The sequence below is a fragment of the Primulina tabacum genome, chromosome 15, assembly GCF_025594145.1.
Source record: "Primulina tabacum isolate GXHZ01 chromosome 15, ASM2559414v2, whole genome shotgun sequence".
Classification (NCBI taxonomy): Eukaryota; Viridiplantae; Streptophyta; class Magnoliopsida; order Lamiales; family Gesneriaceae; genus Primulina; species Primulina tabacum.
The window spans coordinates 987,288-1,004,711 of NC_134564.1; the positions used below are offsets into that span (position 1 = coordinate 987,288).

Genomic DNA, 17,424 nt, shown 5'->3' on the forward strand with positions numbered 1-17,424 from the left:
TGACTTTTTATATCCAGGATATCGAGAAATACGCTAAAATCCTTGGCTATGTCGAAGATAATGGCCGTCTCCGTCTCAAAGGCATCAGATTCAAGTTCCCCAGCCTCTGCATGTTCAAGTACGCGAAATCTGTCTTAATTCTTCTTAATTTTATTTTGAACAGTACTGTTGGTCTTCTATCTCTTGAAAGTATTTGTAGATCATGTCAAGCATATTCCGATTTTCTCGGTGGTGGCAGAAGTGCACGTGGCCGGAATTTCTTCTGCTGATACACTTTTGCCCGCATCGATATTTCTTGTTACTAATTGGTGTATGTGAAATCACTCGGAGTCGAACCCCTAAAAGTAAAATGAATTCAAAGCTTTGATTAATTTCACTAATTCAGCATGTTTTTTTTTAAATATATATATAAATGTCAGGAGAAACAGGAGTTACTAAGACTTGTATCCTGGTCTCAACATTAAGCTCAATGGGAATTGGGAGAACCGGCTCATCAGACTACTTGTGAAATCGAACTACGTTGCGTTAATGTGGTATACATGTGTAATAGTGAAGTGAAATATGTCAAATCTATGTAGGCGTTTTGTTCTTATATCCCGCTTGTAATAATTTACCCCGATCCAACTTGTTTAATATTGTAATGATCCGGCATGTTTTGTGGAGAATTAATTTCAACTAGCACGTGTAATGTATATATATATATAGTACAAAGAATAGCAACATTCCTACTTTCAATGGAACCACTCGGCCAAATATCACGTCCTTGCAACTTAATGCATGTGACAATGAACAAACAAACATAAACATCTTAACTAATATAACTCCTCGTAAGGGAGAATAAGGATAAAGGGAGAGAAAATGGTGTATCCAAGAATTGAAATTACCTTGTTTGATAAGGTTCGGAGACGTCTAACCTGGAGTGTGAAAATTTATGTTCGGCAAAAACTTGTGTGAGACGATCTCATGGGTCATATTTTGTGAGACATATATCTTATTTTGATATTCCATGAAAAAGTATTACTTTTTATGCTAAAAGTATTATTTTTTATTGTGAACATCGGTAGGACTGATCCATCTCACAGATAAAGATTCATAAAATCTTCTCACAAGATATCTATTCTTTTACGTTCGCCAGCGAATCCAAACAACTTATTTCGAGGGTTGGTAATAAAATGTTGGTGTAAGAGTATTTAATTTTATCGTAAACGTCGTCCAATTATTATCATTGATCCAAATACGTAGGATTCGATGTCAGTAGGATGAAAATATTAGCGTTGGATTTACATAAGCCCACCATGCCTAACAATCATTGAATAGAGTTGGAGATTAGATCTTGACAAGCCCAAGCCTGGCCCATTCTCCTTCTTGCATAAAACATTGGCATACACAATAAATCCAGTAACCCTAATCGTGGAAGTCAACAATGATCCGCCGCTCCTGCCCCTTCCTCCATTTTGTTGAAAATTTGTTTGGAGTGTTGTATGAATCCTTTGTCCCAGCTATGTTAAGCTCAATGAGTGAATATTTGGATGAACGGAAGAGAACCGGAGAGAGCCTGAATCTGCTGAAACTGGTCCAAGTTATCCTCGACTCCTCCAATCACTGTTCCTCTTATGTTTTCCACTGCAGCCAAGGATTTTGGCGTGAAATTTTTTTAATCTTGAATCAAGTGCGTGTTTGGTATCAATCTCCCACGCCAGATTCTTTGGCTATCAGAGGATGGAGGGATGGAGATTAGAGGTGATTTGGGGCTAAGGATTGAATCAGTTTCAACGAATATCATGTTCTCTCCGCCTCTTATTCTCTTGTATGGATGACTATTTTCGGCGAAGCCCTCGTCTTTGGTACGTGTTCTCGATAACTTCTCTTGAAGAATTAAGAAAACGAAAACCCGATTTGGGATTAATTGGTTATCAGGTTAGAACTTGTGTTTGGATTATCGTGAATGAGTTGTTCGATGGATTGATTTTTCCATGACTGTTTTTTCTGGCATTCGGGGATTCGTTCGAAAGAGTAACTTAGATATCTTACTTTTTTTACTGGTAAACTTTCAAGTAATTTAATAGTAATCTCAACTGCATAATGGTGTACTTTGGAAAATTGGAAGTTTTGATGGAAAAACTTCAACTTTTCAAGAAATAACACTTGACATTCGTCGAATTGTTCACTCTACAGAATAAAACCGCTACACATGACTCTATTATCACAATTTCCGTTGGATGGTGATACAGATTTGGGAAGAAAGCTTGAGATTTCTGATGCCCATCTTTTAATTGGGATTTGATGAAAGTATGAGTTCGAATCTTGTTCAAGGTTGTGTTAATTTTAGGCAGTCGCTGAATGTTCATTCAATACAGCAGATGACGACCAGTCATCCATGGGCACACAAGATACGCAGCACAAAACTTCAGTATTGAGGGATGCAATGAAGGAAGGGTACTTGATCTCGGTAGTTGCTAAAGAAACCAGTACAAGACTTGGAAACATTTAGCTTCGATGAGAAGGCTGCTCTCCATAATCCAGAGTTAGCTCTGTAGAATTTTTAAATTCGATCTATACTACCATTCACCCTGTCAGGAAATCTTGGTATGTGAAATACTCTATTGCACTAGTGTGATTAATTTTTTCCTACTGGCCTATTGTCGGATCATTCTCTTTGATTGGATGTCTGAAACATGTGTAAAAACCTGTTTTTCAGTCTACTATGGGTGTGTGGCATAGCAACATTTTTCCTATGTCCACATGTCTAATGGGTTTGTGCCTGTTGATGTTGGGTGAATAAGCAGAATAAGTGTTTTTGTGATTTAAACTTAGATACTAATAAGGATGCCATTGTATAGGATGGACCGGTTTCGAACCGCTAGGTATTTAAAAATTCAAATATAGATATTAATTGATTAAAAAAAGTTTAAAAAAACATGGTTTCTGAATAACAAAGCTCATCGAACAGTTGTGGATTCAAGTAAAATACTAATCAAAGTGACTCTAGAAGGTTTAGAACGAAGCTCAAATATTATTCTAATCTTACAAATCTATTTAATTTCCAATATCAACATATGCAGATAAATCATACATTACGGTACCGTTTGATAAGTGAGATATGATAAAAAAAAATAAGTGAGATATGATAAAAAGACGATGTATTATCAAAATGGTGGTGTAACGAGCAAGCATTTGAATCCAGATGCATTTACCAAGCATCAATCTTGCTGCATGAAGATTTTGACGAATCAGTTGTGGTTGCAAATAATATCTAAGGAGGAATGTTATAAAATAACTTCTTATCATAGATGATTACAGATCGTCGACCATGATAAATATTGCAATATAATACCCTGTAAAAAATTTGAATCTCTATTTTTCCACCGGGGAATCTTTAGAATTCTCATTGTTTAGCTTTCAATTCGCCTCCGACCATCAAATGAAATGTGAATAACATGTCATCCTCTCTTCGTTTGAAAGAAGGGACGCTTCCGGTTGATTAAACTCAATAAAAATTACACCCGAGTATTAAATCATTCTATCTTCTCTCTTGAATCATCTCTATATTTTTTTTTTTTTGTTCTCTTATGATTTATAACAACATAATAAATATTATATCAAACTCAATAAATTTTATAACAAATTAGGTAAAGTGAACTAACGAGGTCATCTCTTCGGATCACAACCTCCGAGTTCCCTAACAACCTCAATTTTGTTGCCTTCAAAACATTGCCCTCTTCCAGAAAAATTAGTTCTAAACCATCCAAACGTTTTTGAGACATATCGAGTTGCCGCATTCGTAAGCGCTTAACTTGGATGTCGTTCACATCGATCTCACGTAAATTCACACCGTCAATCTGTCTTTCTCTTAACATAGTTTGTTGAATCAAAATCTTTATTGGAAAAATACGAGTGTAGATATGAAGAAATAAAAGTTTAGTAAATGATTTTAGTAAGAAACGTGTATGAAATGAAATTAATTCAAATTTGATAATAAAAATACGCTTGAAATAAAAGATATTAAAAAAATATTTTTAATTTCCTTTAATTTATTTAGACTAACTATCGTTACTATAGGATTTATAATTATTATTTCTAATGATCATAATATTGTCTATTGAGTCGAGGAAAGTTGAATTATAAAATCATCATATTTTTCTAAAGTTTGTATTTTTCCCCAAGCAACGGAAGAAAATAACGATGATGATCATCTACTCATTCTCTAAGTTGCGGACGATCGAAAACCGAAAATTAGGATGAAATTTTGCATCACTAGAGGATACATTTTCGTATTATAACCACTATGTTTCTCGGATTTAGCGCGAGAATGAGCAATAGTAAGAAACAAAAGATGACAAATGAAGTTGTCTGGAAAAAATTTGTATGCTTTAAAGCATGTCGTATAGATGAACTTCGGTGGATGAAATGTGTAATAGACGATTGATCGAAACTTGAAGATCTCATGGTGAAGTTAAAATTAAATGTAAGTCAAAGATTTCAATTGTCAATGAACAAACTGGTCCTAATTGAGTTGTTGGCACCCTCATGGAAATCCACAATCATCCACTTTCGACTCTTTCAAATGTACATTTGCTACACTAAAAGAATTAATGATCATCTTAAACAATAAACATAGTCAAACAAACAACATGAAAATAATGTTCATATCAAATATCATCTGAACTTAGCAGTTAAATAATTTTAAGATAAGCTTCCATATTTTGAAGATAAGGGTCGAGTAAACAACGATTTCACAGTGAAAAATTAAAATATAGAAAAGAATAGATAAATATAATTATCATAAAAAAAAATTGATCCATCTAATTATTGATATCAATAAAGCCACACTCTACCATACTTACATACAATAATCAACACCATTTTTTTAATTTCGGCGTTGCGAGAAAGTCACTACAATCGTAGATCCATTAGAAACCTGAATCGAAGAAAAAAACTTCAACAAATCAATAAAGAGATAGAATTAATCGAATCAGACATTGGTAAAAGTTTCACCGGAGCTTGGGCAACATCGACGGAGATTGGGCGACCGGGTGGAGAGTGAGTTCTGGGACCAACGATCTACAGTGTGTGAAAAGACAAAGAATATCTCGTTTGCAGTTGTGTTCTGAATCTTAAGCTTTTTTTTTTTACAAAATGAGGTATTTGTCAACTCAACAACGCCCACCATGGCACAAATCATTGTTGTTGTGTAACGTATCATTTCTCTATATTATAAATGAAATAGATGAAACCGCGCCTACCAATTTGATTCCTAAAATCTCCATGCATCAGATATTTGTACCAGCCAATCGATACAATCCAAGAGTCACACTAAAACTGCAAAAACGTCTCGTAAAGATTTTTACAAAAGAAATGAAAAGGCTAGCATACCACGGACAAAGTAAGAAGAAGATAACATATTTTCTTACATATTATGAAACATAAATATTTGTATGGAAAATCAATAAATATTTCGTCGAGACAAATATGAAATATACCATGTTCAAGATTGACGGCTATGTGACATTTATGGTTGCGTGATTATCCCAACTTTGGCCATTTTCTTTATTTTTTTATTATCATAAAAAATGTGTAAATTCTGCAACAAACATTGATACAAATGGGAGACAATATCTCTCTATTCATATTATATTCACCTCATTTTAACCAATGGTTAAGATTGTGCCAGAACATATTTGATCCTATGACTAATAAATATCATCTAAAACTCTCTAAACTATTCCACTATATATCTTATTAATTAATCAATGCAAGGAATTATGAATCTAGAATATATATGCAACACTAATCATTTAGTCAAAAATTTGTGTGGAACGGTATCACTGGTCGTATTTCGTGAGATAAATATCTTATTTGGATCATCCATGAAAAAATATTATTTTTTATGCTAAGAATATTACTTTTTATTGTGAATATCGATATGATTGATCTATCTCACAGATCAAGATTCGTGAGACCGCTCAATCATTTAAATAAATATTCTAGAATATGCACATTAATTATTCTAGATCATGGACTTACCATATTTTAACACAATTCATTTTTACACCTCCTTTGGTTGACGGTGGATTTATTAATTAATTGAAAAAAAAGAGTTTATTTGTGTCCATGCAATTCCACCATTTCTCCGGTGAGTTTGGTTTGTGTAATTAAAAGACGAGACCAATACAAACAAGGGAAATAAATATAATAATGACATTAAAATAATAAAAGTTAATAAAATAATATAATAGTAGCTCAAACAAAGGATTTTCTCATGTCACGGAGTTGTAATAAAAAAAATTTGACATAAAAACTGAAGAGGGATTGAATTTTAATATTGGTGACTTTAAGACCATTTACCTTTAATATTTGACAAAAACTTATGTGAGACGATTTTACAGGGTCTTATTTTGTGAGACGAATATCTTATTTAAGTCATCCATAAAAAAATATTATTTTTTATGTTAAAAATTATACTTTTTATTGTGAATATTGGTAAAGTTGACGTCACATATAAAAATTTCTGAGATCGTACCTAATATTAATATTTTGTGATATAAAAGAATGTTGGATTTTTAGGGAGGAAATTGATGGGAGAATGAATGAGTTCAAATTTGGTACGCCTTGACTTTTCAATCATCCTCGTGTCATTGATGATTCCCCATTTCCTGCCAGCAGCCCATTCTTATTCAGTACAAACGAACCATTTTTCTATGATTTATTATCCAATCATGGATCTCAACTGTAAGAATATGTAGGAAAGGGATGGGATATCTTGGTACCTAAAATTAAAATGTGCCAAATTATCTAGTAAATCAATTTCATTTAATAGATTTTTGCATCGATTAACTCATAAAAAAATAAGCAAAAATTTATGTGAGACGGTCTCACGGATATCTTATTTGGGTCATCCATGAAAGAGTATTACTTTTTAAGCTAAAATTATTACTTTTTATTGTGAATATCGGTAGGATTGACCCGTCTCACAGATAAAGATTCGTTGGACTATCTCAATTCTCACAAGAGACATATTCAAAAAAATATTATAAAATTTATTAGATATAAATCGAATCAACTCGTCTCATGAATATAAATATGTTAAATCATCTTACAAAATCTGAAAACTAATTCTCATCAAATGGAATAAAATATATAATATGTAGAATAGGTCTCATGTGGGACCGTCTCACGGATCTTAATCTGTGAGACGAGTCAACCCTACCGATATTTACAATAAAAAATAATACTCTTAGTATAAAAAGTAAGAGTGGGTCTCATGTGAAACCGTCTCACGGATTCTAATCTGTGAGACGGGTCAACTCTACCGATATTCATAATAAACGGATGACCCAAATAAGATATCCGTCTCACAAATACGATCCATGAGACCGTCTCACACAAGTTTTTGTCAAGAAGTAATACTTTTTCTATGGATGAACCAAGTAAAAAATCCGTCTCACAAAATATGATCCGTGAGATCGTCTCACACAACTTTTTGACTAACACGTAAATGGATATTTCGATATAAAGATTTTTTTTTTCGAAAAAAAATTAGAGCTAGGAAGTGAAATGGTAATTGTACACAAAGTTCATATGGGCCCCACCACAACACAGCATTCCGCATTTGGTTGTATATTATTGACGCAGAGTCCCCTCCATTCTCTCGGAATCACTCTCTCGATCTCTCCCCCCACACTCTCTGGAATCATACTTTCAAACGTAAATTTCTTCGCCTTAATCGAATAAGGTTAGTGCTTTATGATCTGCCTCCGTTTCGCTTGAAAGTTTATGATGCATCTTTTCTATTTTTGTATGTATTTTCTGTTTGAAATTTGGTGCCTGTATCCGAACTTCGGCCATTTTTGTTTGTTTGCTTATTTTGGTGACGCGGGTCTTTGATTTTATTGAGCAGAAAGATACGTGATTAATATTTATCCTTTGGAAAAAGATTCGGTTTTTTTTTTTTAAAAATCACATTTCGTGATAAATCTGACTTTATCTGAGCGAGAATACTATCCATTCGGCACCCGAGATCCAGAAAATGTTGCGATGGAAGTTGGATTAATTGGGACTGAGCGTGGATTACCTTGATGTGTTGTTTCCCTGTCCAAAACAAAGCCTTTCTTGTAACTCTGTAGTGGGATTAGCTATTGCTTGGATTTGGTTCTTTTTTGAGTTTTGTGGTTTATATTTATATTAGTTTCAAGATCTTAAGTTTCTCATATATCTGAGCCATGTTAGATTTTTCTGTCAACAGAGTTTAAGGATATTGAAAATGAGCGTATCCGAGGCGAGCACGCCCTTGGTTCCACCCTCTTCTTCTCGCAAGCTTCCTGATTTTAAACAGTCGGTGAAATTGAAGTATGTGAAGCTTGGATATCATTACCTGATAACCCATGGAATGTTCCTGTTTTTAACCCCTTTGTTGGTTGTTATTTTTGCCCAATTGTCCACATTTTCTCTCCAAGACCTCTATGTTCTTTGGGACCATTTGAGATTCAATCTTATATCCGTGATCGTGTGCTCGGCCCTCTTGGTTTTTCTATCGACCGTGTATTTCCTTACACGTCCTCGACCCGTGTATCTTGTGAACTTCTCTTGTTATAAGCCGGATGATGATAGGAAATGTACTAGGAAGATCTTCATGGAGAGATCAGGGTTGACTGGTGCTTTTACTGAGGGGAATCTTGAATTCCAAAGGAAAATTCTTGAGAGGTCTGGACTTGGAGAGTCGACTTATCTCCCGGAGGCTGTGTTAAGGGTTCCGCCTAATCCATGTATGGCGGAAGCAAGAAAAGAAGCTGAAACTGTGATGTTTGGTGCTATTGATGAGCTTATGGCCAAAACCTCTATGAAGCCGAAGGACATTGGAATTTTGATTGTGAACTGCAGTCTTTTCAATCCGACGCCGTCTTTGTCTGCCATGATTGTTAACCATTACAAGCTTAGGGGAAACATAGTCAGTTACAATCTTGGTGGGATGGGTTGCAGCGCTGGATTAATCTCGATTGATCTGGCTAAGGATCTTCTCCAAGTCCATCCCAATACTTATGCTCTAGTGATCAGCATGGAGAATATTACCCTTAATTGGTATTTCGGAAACGAGAAATCCATGCTTGTTTCCAACTGTCTCTTCAGAATGGGAGGGGCTGCCATTTTGCTGTCAAACAAAAGATCAGATCGCTGGCGGTCCAAGTATAGATTGGTCCACACTGTCCGAACCCACAAAGGATCAGATGACAAATGTTTTTCTTGTGTCACTCAAATGGAGGATTCCAATTCGAAAGTCGGAGTTGCTTTGTCGAAGGATTTGATGGCAGTGGCAGGTGATGCCTTGAAGACCAACATCACAACGTTAGGTCCCCTCGTGCTACCGATGTCTGAGCAGTTGCTTTTCTTCTCGACTTTGGTGGGGAAAAAGCTATTCAAGATGAAGCTTAAGCCATATATCCCAGATTTCAAACTGGCATTCGAGCATTTCTGCATACATGCCGGCGGAAGGGCTGTGCTGGATGAACTCGAGAAAAACCTTCAGCTTTCTGACTGGCACATGGAACCTTCAAGGATGACTCTGTACCGATTCGGTAACACCTCTAGCAGCTCTCTCTGGTACGAGTTGGCATATTCAGAAGCCAAAGGAAGGATCAAGAAGGGAGACAGGGCGTGGCAAATAGCCTTCGGTTCTGGATTTAAATGCAACAGCGCAGTGTGGAAAGCTCTTAGGACCATAAATCCAGCAAAGGAAAAGAGTCCTTGGATAGATGAAATCCACCAGTTTCCTGTCGAGGTTCCTAAGATGTCATCTATTTAATTTTTCTCTATTGTAATCGGTTTCCTTAAGCTGCAGTTACCTTCTCGTTTTCTTGTCTATTTATTCGTTGCGAACTTATCGGTGGATTATGCTGTTGCCATTGCAAAGCTTGAGGGAGGGGAGTATTATTTGTAGTTCAATTTAGATGAATTTAGTTACCAAGTTTCTGGTACTCCAAGTAATTGATGAGCATTCTTGTTTGAGAGTTGGAACTGTATTTTCGACTTGGGAACAAGTTTAGGCATCCTATTTTGACTAATTATTGGTTGCTGCTGCTTCTTCTTCTTGTTTTTTTTTTTGGACTTAATTAGTTGTGGCTTCTATTCATATATTATGATCTAAATGTAAGTTTCTAATGATATGTTATGAAACACGTTGGCATTTTTATCCAATAATAATTTCAATGAAAATATCAAATTATATTTTAAATCATTTATTCAAAACATAATTATTAGTGGATTTGTTTTTCACGAAAATTCATGTGAGACGATCTCACAGGTCAATTTTGTGAAACATATATTCTATATGGACATCCACGAAAAAATGTTAATTTTTATTTTTGTGAAACATATATTCTATATGGGCATCCACGAAAAAGTATTAATTTTTATGTCAAATATATTAATTTTTATTGTAAATATGAATAAAATTGATCCGTATAACAAATAAATATTCGTGAGACCGTCTTATGAAATATTTGCTCAATTGTTTTTCCCTTGGAATACCCGAATGCTTAAAAGCGTGATTTCGGTTAAAAAGAACTTAACCAAGAAACAAATTGTTTCAAGACGTGGAATTCTCCAAATTTGTTTTCTTTATTAGTATTATTAATTTTCATTTGTGACAAAGGGTATGTTTGTTTAATGGTTCATTTAACGAAGACGACAACACATGCTTCCAGTACACAATATCCAAAACATCAAACGCGGCATCTGATCTGGATCCGGAATCCCTTGCTAGCGTGTGGAACCCACTAGCTCTTTATTTATTATATTTTCTAAAAAGAAAAAAAAAACACATTCATCATTTATTGGAAATAACAAACTCATTAATGCTTTTTTAATTATAATAACAATAATTATAACCACCAAAGCATGAAAATACACTATTAAATTTTGGTTGGCCCTTTGGAATCGATGTAAATTCGAGTTTTATAATTAAAATAAGAGTATGTTTCTAATGAGATTATCTCACGAATTTTTATCTGTGAGACGGGTCAATCATACCGATATTTACAATAAAAAGCAATACTCTTAGCATAAAAAATAATACTTTTTCATGGATGACCCAAATAAGAGATCCGTCTCACAAAATACGACTCGTGAGACTGTCACATACAATTTTTTGCCTTAAAATAATTTCACTTATATATTCATTTTTCTTTTACATACATATACATATATATATATTTGATATATATATAATATATATCAAAGAGAATTGATATAATATTCATTTTGTGATATATATATATTTCACTTAATATAAAATATGTCTCAAATTTATTCAAAAACGTGTAAATCTCAAGATGGACAACCTAAATTCATATTATAAAATTACAAGCAATATCTATATATGCCAAGTACGTGATTATTCACTCTCTTACAACAATCCACATGTATTGATTGTTACGAGATGCAATTTGCCGTTTGGTACAATGTTTTTGGAAATGGTCAAATTGGAGTCCAAGTCCCAAATAGCCCAATCCCCCCTCTTACTCCATGAAAATTTCGATTGATCCGTTGAGACTTATTAACAAGGTTCTAAAAAGCATCGTAGATGTCGAGCTCCAAGCTTTTCAAACTTAAGCGAGATTAGCACATGCTTAAGCATGAAAAAACGTTTTTTTATCTTTAGTCTAATTATAATTATCTCAAAATAATAACTAAATAAAATAATACATAAATATGATAAATTTAAGTCTGATGCATTAATTTTCATATTTATAAAAGTATAAAAATCTTAAAATTACAACCTTTATTTGTTTTTACAACTAGACCATATTAAAAAATGCTAAATATTTGTCAAATAATTATCAGACATGCTCAATCATAATTAAAATTAAAAATAAACATCTAAATTATAAACTTAATTTATTATTTTAAAATAAAAAAACATACATTCAAAATAAAAAAATTTAAAAATAAATAGATGCGATTAAATGTGATTAAGCACACTTAATTAAATATCTTTATTACGCTTAATTCGGTCAAACTGCAGTTTAACATTTTTTTCGATCTTCAAGCTTAAGCGGACTTTTTTAGAACATTGCTTATTAAAGATTGCCATTGGTAAACTGATTTTTAAATATTTAGTATATTTTTCAAATATAGCTAAAGGACCATTCTATTCATACAAGTGTTATTAAGAAATATAAAAAGCTGATTTTTTCAAAAATTAAAATTCAATATTTATTTTTTAGTGATTACAAATATTTGATGATAAAATTTGAAAGACCAAATGAAAATAGAAAGAAACTACAAGGATTTCGGTGGGATTAATTTTGACAGCAAGCCATTCCGCGTTCTTGATTGCATATGTATTTGTGAAACACCCATGCATTCATTCACAGTCTTGTTCTTCTTCTTCTTCATTTTCACTCACAGTGATTGAGTAATAAATAATCACTGGCGAAGAGAGAATATAGGAGGAGAAAGAAACAGAAACAGAGCAAGAGTGAGCTTTTTCCTTTTCCTTTTTTTTAAATTCTTACGCTCCCCATTCCCGGCGGGATTTGCCGCCGGAAAATATTGAAAATCCCATTTTAAATCAACCCATTTCTTGATTTTTGTTGAGTAATTTTGTAATGTTTAAACTTGAACCAACCGGCATTTCTGGTGATTTTTGTGTGTGGCTATGAGAAGATTCATGTTATGAGTTTGTACTTGTTCTTGATAAAGATTTTTTTTATGTATTATATATTATTGGCTTTACGGGTGCAATGGCTAACATACTGTTGTTTGCATTATCGCTCTCGGAATGTCTCATTTCCGTTTTTCCCAAGAATGCTTGGCATGAAGGAAAGGGGATATATGAAACTGGAGAAAAGAAAGAAAGACTACCATTTAAGGCTCAAGAAATGTGTTCTGACATTGTCTGGTTTCGTAAAATTTTTTGTTGATCTTGGATAGATTGTTAATCTTGTGAGAATTTTGGACTTTGCCAAAGGATGTTGCGTGTCTGATTTCTGCAATTTTAATTCAAGCAAGCGTGTCTGGTATACTCATTTTTACTTTTTTACTGATTTAACCACATCATGTGCGTGGAGGTTAGCTAAAACTTGGGTTTACATACGGATGGTCTGTTTCAATCTTAAAAAGTGTGAACGAAGAGACTCCTTTTCGTTCTTGATTATTTTATCTACTTGTCTGTTCTTTATGAGTGAATATGGCAGTTTTTTTTAGCATACTGGCATTTATTTATCGGCTTACTTTCCTCAATGTCAACAGACACGATGGATCACTTAAAAACTCCACTTAAGGGAATTGTTAGTGATGCTAAAGGGAGGCTCGCATGCTACAAAAAGGACTGGATTGATACTTATGGCTCTGGTGTAAGGTGATTTCCAGAAATGAAATATTTCAGGCACCATTTTCGTTATTCGGTTATATGATTTTGATTGCCATTGTACATGTCAGGATTCTGGCTCCGACGGCATACATTTTCTTTGCTTCTGCACTACCCGTAATTGTCTTTGGGGAGCAACTGAGTAGAGAAACAGGTTAATCTTGTTTCTTTTTGCTAAGCCGATTATACATCTCTGATCTCTTGGTAGTGCTGTTGTATCGTTTTATTCAGTGGCGGAGCCAAAAGAGATGGGTGACTTTTATATTTTTATGCATTTTATATATCCAAATTATGTAAATATTGTTTCGCCTTCCTAAAAGTTGCGAGCTTTAGGTTCATCACCACTCTTCTGGTATCTATTGCATGTTGAATTGAACAATGCTAAAAAATTTAGCGCATGAAACTTTATTTGTTCGTGCACTAGATGGGAGCTTGAGTACCTCTGAGACCCTAGCTTCCACAGCAATCTGTGGGATCATCCATTCCGTTTTTGGTGGACAGCCATTATTGATCTTAGGAGTTGCAGAGCCAACCATTATAATGTACACCTACTTGTACCATTTTGCCAAGAAAAGCATAGGCAGGGAACTATATTTAGCCTGGGCTGGATGGTATGCAAAATTATTCGTCTTTTGAGATCTACTTGAACACGAAGTGCTTTCTTTCTCATAATCTGCACGTAATTTTCTTTTTCTTGCAGGGTCTGTGTCTGGACAGCATTGATTCTCTTTCTTCTTGCCATATTCAATGCATGCACTATCATAACTCGATTTACCAGAGTGGCGGGGGAACTTTTTGGCATGTTGATCAGTGTTCTATTCATTCAAGAGGCCATCAAGGTACCATTTCTTGGCTTGTGCAATGATGCTCGGATAACAAAAAAATGTAGCTTGATTATGTTTAACTCGCAGGGTTTGGTGAGTGAATTTCAGATCCCAAAAGGCGAAAATGAAACTGAAGAGAAGTACCAATTTCAGTGGCTCTACTGCAATGGTTTACTCTCAGTTATATTTTCTTTTGGTTTGCTAATTACTGCTTTAAAAAGCAGAAAAGCTCGGTCATGGCGTTACGGAACAGGTCTGTAAGATAACCCAAGCGATGAATTCTCTCAACGAATGAAATTGTAAATCTATAACTTGACTCTTGCCCAATATAAACAGGATGGATTCGAAGTTTCATTGCCGATTACGGGGTTCCACTGATGGTTGTGTTATGGTCCTTATTATCTTACAGTGTGCCAGGCAAGGTTCCTTCTGGAGTTCCAAGAAGACTCTTCTGTCCTCTTCCTTCAGACCTTAAATCATTGTATCACTGGACAGTTGTTAAGGTTGTTTTTAGGTGCATCTGTTAAGTTTGATCATGTCAGTTCTACATTGGTCTAGAAACATTTGATACGAAATAGGGACATTATTTCATCATTTGGAAATGCAGGATATGGGCAAGATTCCAGTAGGATATATCTTTGCTGCCATGATACCAGCTCTGATGATCGCAGGACTATACTTTTTTGATCACAGTGTAGCTTCACAGATGGCGCAACAAAAAGAATTCAACCTGAAAAATCCACCTGCCTACCATTATGACATCCTGTTACTCGGATTCATGGTAACTTGACATCATAGGCTTCTTAATGTATCATATCCATTAATATGGGTCCTAAAAATGGTGACTTCATGTGATTATAGACTTTAATTTGTGGATTACTTGGAATTCCACCTTCCAATGGCGTCCTTCCACAATCTCCTATGCATACTAGGAGTCTTGCAGTCCTCAAGAAACAGGTGGGAGATGTGATTCTGAAGAAATCCGTTGCTCACTTTTGGAATATACGAGTATAAATAATTCATTGGACAATAATATTCTTCGATCTGCAGTTGATTCGTAAGAAAATGGTGAAGATTGCGAAGGAGTGCATGAAACAGCAAGCCAGCCACTCAGAGATATACGGTCGACTCCATTCTGTATTCATTGAAATGGACAGAAATCCCTGTGTAAGTTTGCTTTTTCTAGCATCTTTTCTTGTAAAGTGTGCATCATAGTTCGAGGTCCGGTAATTATTCTGTTGATTTGATATAATATTATTGCAGAATACTGTAGACAATGAATTGACAAACTTGAAGGAAGCTGTCTTGAAATATGATGACAAAGGAAACGAAAAAGGACGCTTTGATCCTGAAATATGTGTCGATCTTCATCTTCCTGTACGAGTAAACGAGCAAAGAGTGAGCAACTTGCTGCAATCAATACTCGTTGGGTTAACTGTATGTATCATGCCTGTGATCAAGATGATACCTACCTCTGTTCTATGGGGTTATTTTGCTTACATGGCCATCGATAGTCTCCCTGGAAATCAGTTTTGGGAAAGGATTCAGTTCCTATTCATCCCTCCTGGCCGACGTTTCAAGTAAGCATTCCATAAAATTCGAGAAATTTAGATACCTTTTATTGCATTAATCATGATCCTTCAATTGGCAGAGTTCTTGAAGATTTCCATGCTTCATTTTTGGAGACTGTACCGTTCAAGTACATCTTCATGTTTACGCTCTTCCAACTTGTGTATCTTTTGACTTGCTTCGGGATCACATGGATACCGATCGCTGGAATTTTGTTTCCACTCCCATTCTTCCTCTTGATATGCATTAGAGAACACCTTCTTCCGAAGGTGTTTCCAATCGATCATCTTCAAGAACTTGATGCTGCTGAATACGAAGAATTTATTGGCCGTCCGGTTAGAGCAAGGAGTCTATCTCTCAAGGCACGCTCTTTTCATTACATGACACATGCATACATCTCTTTGGTTTTTTACCGTTTCTTTTACATTACATTACATGTGTGAATCTTGGAGTACTATCATTAAACAGGATAGAGATTTACCCGATATTGACGAAGACGATGCGAGACCTGATGTATCTTCTGCTGAGATATTGGATGACATGACAACGCGTAGAGGTGAACTGAAGCATCGGTCTGTCAGTTTCAACGAGAGGCACCAACAGGTCGGGATCTAGTGAAAACAATACGCCACCCATTTTAGACAACTAACTGGATACTGAGTATAACTTTAGAAAGTATGCATGGTTTTAATGTTGATTCCAGGTCTTCCCAGAAGTAGATTCTTCGGGGCAGTAAGGGAGACGCACTCTTGTCAAGACTCAAAATTTCCTCAAGAACACGATTCTCACTGCATCATGGGAGTACTTCTGACAACAGGAAAGATCGCAAAAAATGGACGCTTTCGTGAATGGATACGAGGAAAAAATCACACGCGCATTTCTTGAGATAGCAAGAGTTCCATCAGCTCCAATTAATTCATTCTTTTTGTTCCTAGTGCAGTTCAATGGCTTCAGTCTTACCAAAATTAAGTTAAAATCATACATTTCTTTGTTTCATTTTTCTTTTCTTTTTTTTTTTTAACAAAAAAAATGAATTGGTGTCATTGATTATTGATTATATCTAACAAAAATATAAATTAATTATATCTATTATAGTTATAAATTATAGAACTTAAATTTAGAATATATTTGTAAATTAATATTTATGCAGATATGTATGCTTCATTTGTATGATTTAGTATTTATTTAATTAACGAAACTATCAAACAAAAAATTCATTTACGAATTATGAATATCGAATTTTATTTTATTGATTAAAAGAAAATTATAATGTTGTGAAATCATATTACTTAAATAAAATGATAAACAAAGAATTCTATTTGTATATCGAAATATCAAAAGCTAAAGTGAAATTGTTGATAGAATACTATTGTTTTAAACATGTATTTTAAGTAATACAATAAATATAAAAAAAAATTAAGACCACCTTAAAATATGGTCCTGAGTCGACCGAATATATTGGAAATTTTAAGGTCAATTTGTTAAATTAATTACATTTCGAATAATTTTACACATAAAGTGGAGCCATCATCTTTCGGTCGCTTATCATTTTGATTCAATATTATCTTTTATATATATATCTTTCTTTTATTTATATTTGATACTCACGGGAAATTTAGGGTCCGATCCACGCAAGCGTCACTAATCCAGACACGGGCTTCAAAATTA

At 34.4% G+C, this 17,424-nt stretch overlaps 2 protein-coding genes and 1 long non-coding RNA gene across 4 annotated transcripts; all 3 read left to right on the forward strand.

The window, feature by feature from the left end:
* The first annotated feature begins 1,357 nt into the window (after positions 1-1,357).
* Positions 1,358-2,637, forward strand: LOC142527901 (uncharacterized). Its single transcript, XR_012815554.1, has 2 exons — positions 1,358-1,844; positions 1,918-2,637. It is a non-coding gene; the product is annotated as an uncharacterized LOC142527901 (long non-coding RNA).
* A 4,959-nt stretch (positions 2,638-7,596) lies between these two features.
* Positions 7,597-10,055, forward strand: LOC142527898 (3-ketoacyl-CoA synthase 11-like). Its single transcript, XM_075632894.1, has 2 exons — positions 7,597-7,732; positions 8,243-10,055. Exon 2 carries the CDS (start codon positions 8,261-8,263, stop codon positions 9,794-9,796), a length of 1,536 nt encoding a protein of 511 aa, XP_075489009.1. The 5' UTR covers positions 7,597-7,732; positions 8,243-8,260; the 3' UTR covers positions 9,797-10,055.
* A 2,307-nt stretch (positions 10,056-12,362) lies between these two features.
* Positions 12,363-16,766, forward strand: LOC142527897 (putative boron transporter 7). 2 transcript variants are annotated; one of them, XM_075632893.1, is made up of 14 exons: positions 12,363-12,472; positions 13,246-13,354; positions 13,435-13,517; positions 13,788-13,974; positions 14,064-14,202; positions 14,275-14,440; positions 14,524-14,690; positions 14,795-14,968; positions 15,049-15,144; positions 15,238-15,354; positions 15,451-15,767; positions 15,839-16,118; positions 16,225-16,359; positions 16,460-16,766. In XM_075632893.1, the coding sequence occupies exons 2-14, from the start codon at positions 13,251-13,253 to the stop codon at positions 16,490-16,492; spliced, it is 1,998 nt and encodes a 665-aa protein (XP_075489008.1). In that variant the 5' UTR covers positions 12,363-12,472; positions 13,246-13,250; the 3' UTR covers positions 16,493-16,766. The 2 variants fall into 2 exon arrangements, with proteins under 2 accessions (XP_075489008.1, XP_075489007.1); XM_075632892.1 differs by lacking the exon at positions 12,363-12,472 and having other exon boundaries at positions 13,236-13,354.
* The last annotated feature ends 658 nt before the right edge of the window (positions 16,767-17,424 follow it).

Coding starts and splice junctions, on each gene's coding strand:
- LOC142527897 (XM_075632892.1), top strand. CDS start 13,236: ATGTCAACAGACACGATGGATCACTTAAAAACTCCACTTAAGGGAATT. Junction 13,518..13,787: donor GCAACTGAGTAGAGAAACAG/GTTAATCTTGTT, acceptor TTCGTGCACTAG/ATGGGAGCTTGAGTACCTCT. Junction 16,119..16,224: donor CAAGGAGTCTATCTCTCAAG/GCACGCTCTTTT, acceptor ATCATTAAACAG/GATAGAGATTTACCCGATAT.
- LOC142527898 (XM_075632894.1), top strand. CDS start 8,261: ATGAGCGTATCCGAGGCGAGCACGCCCTTGGTTCCACCCTCTTCTTCT.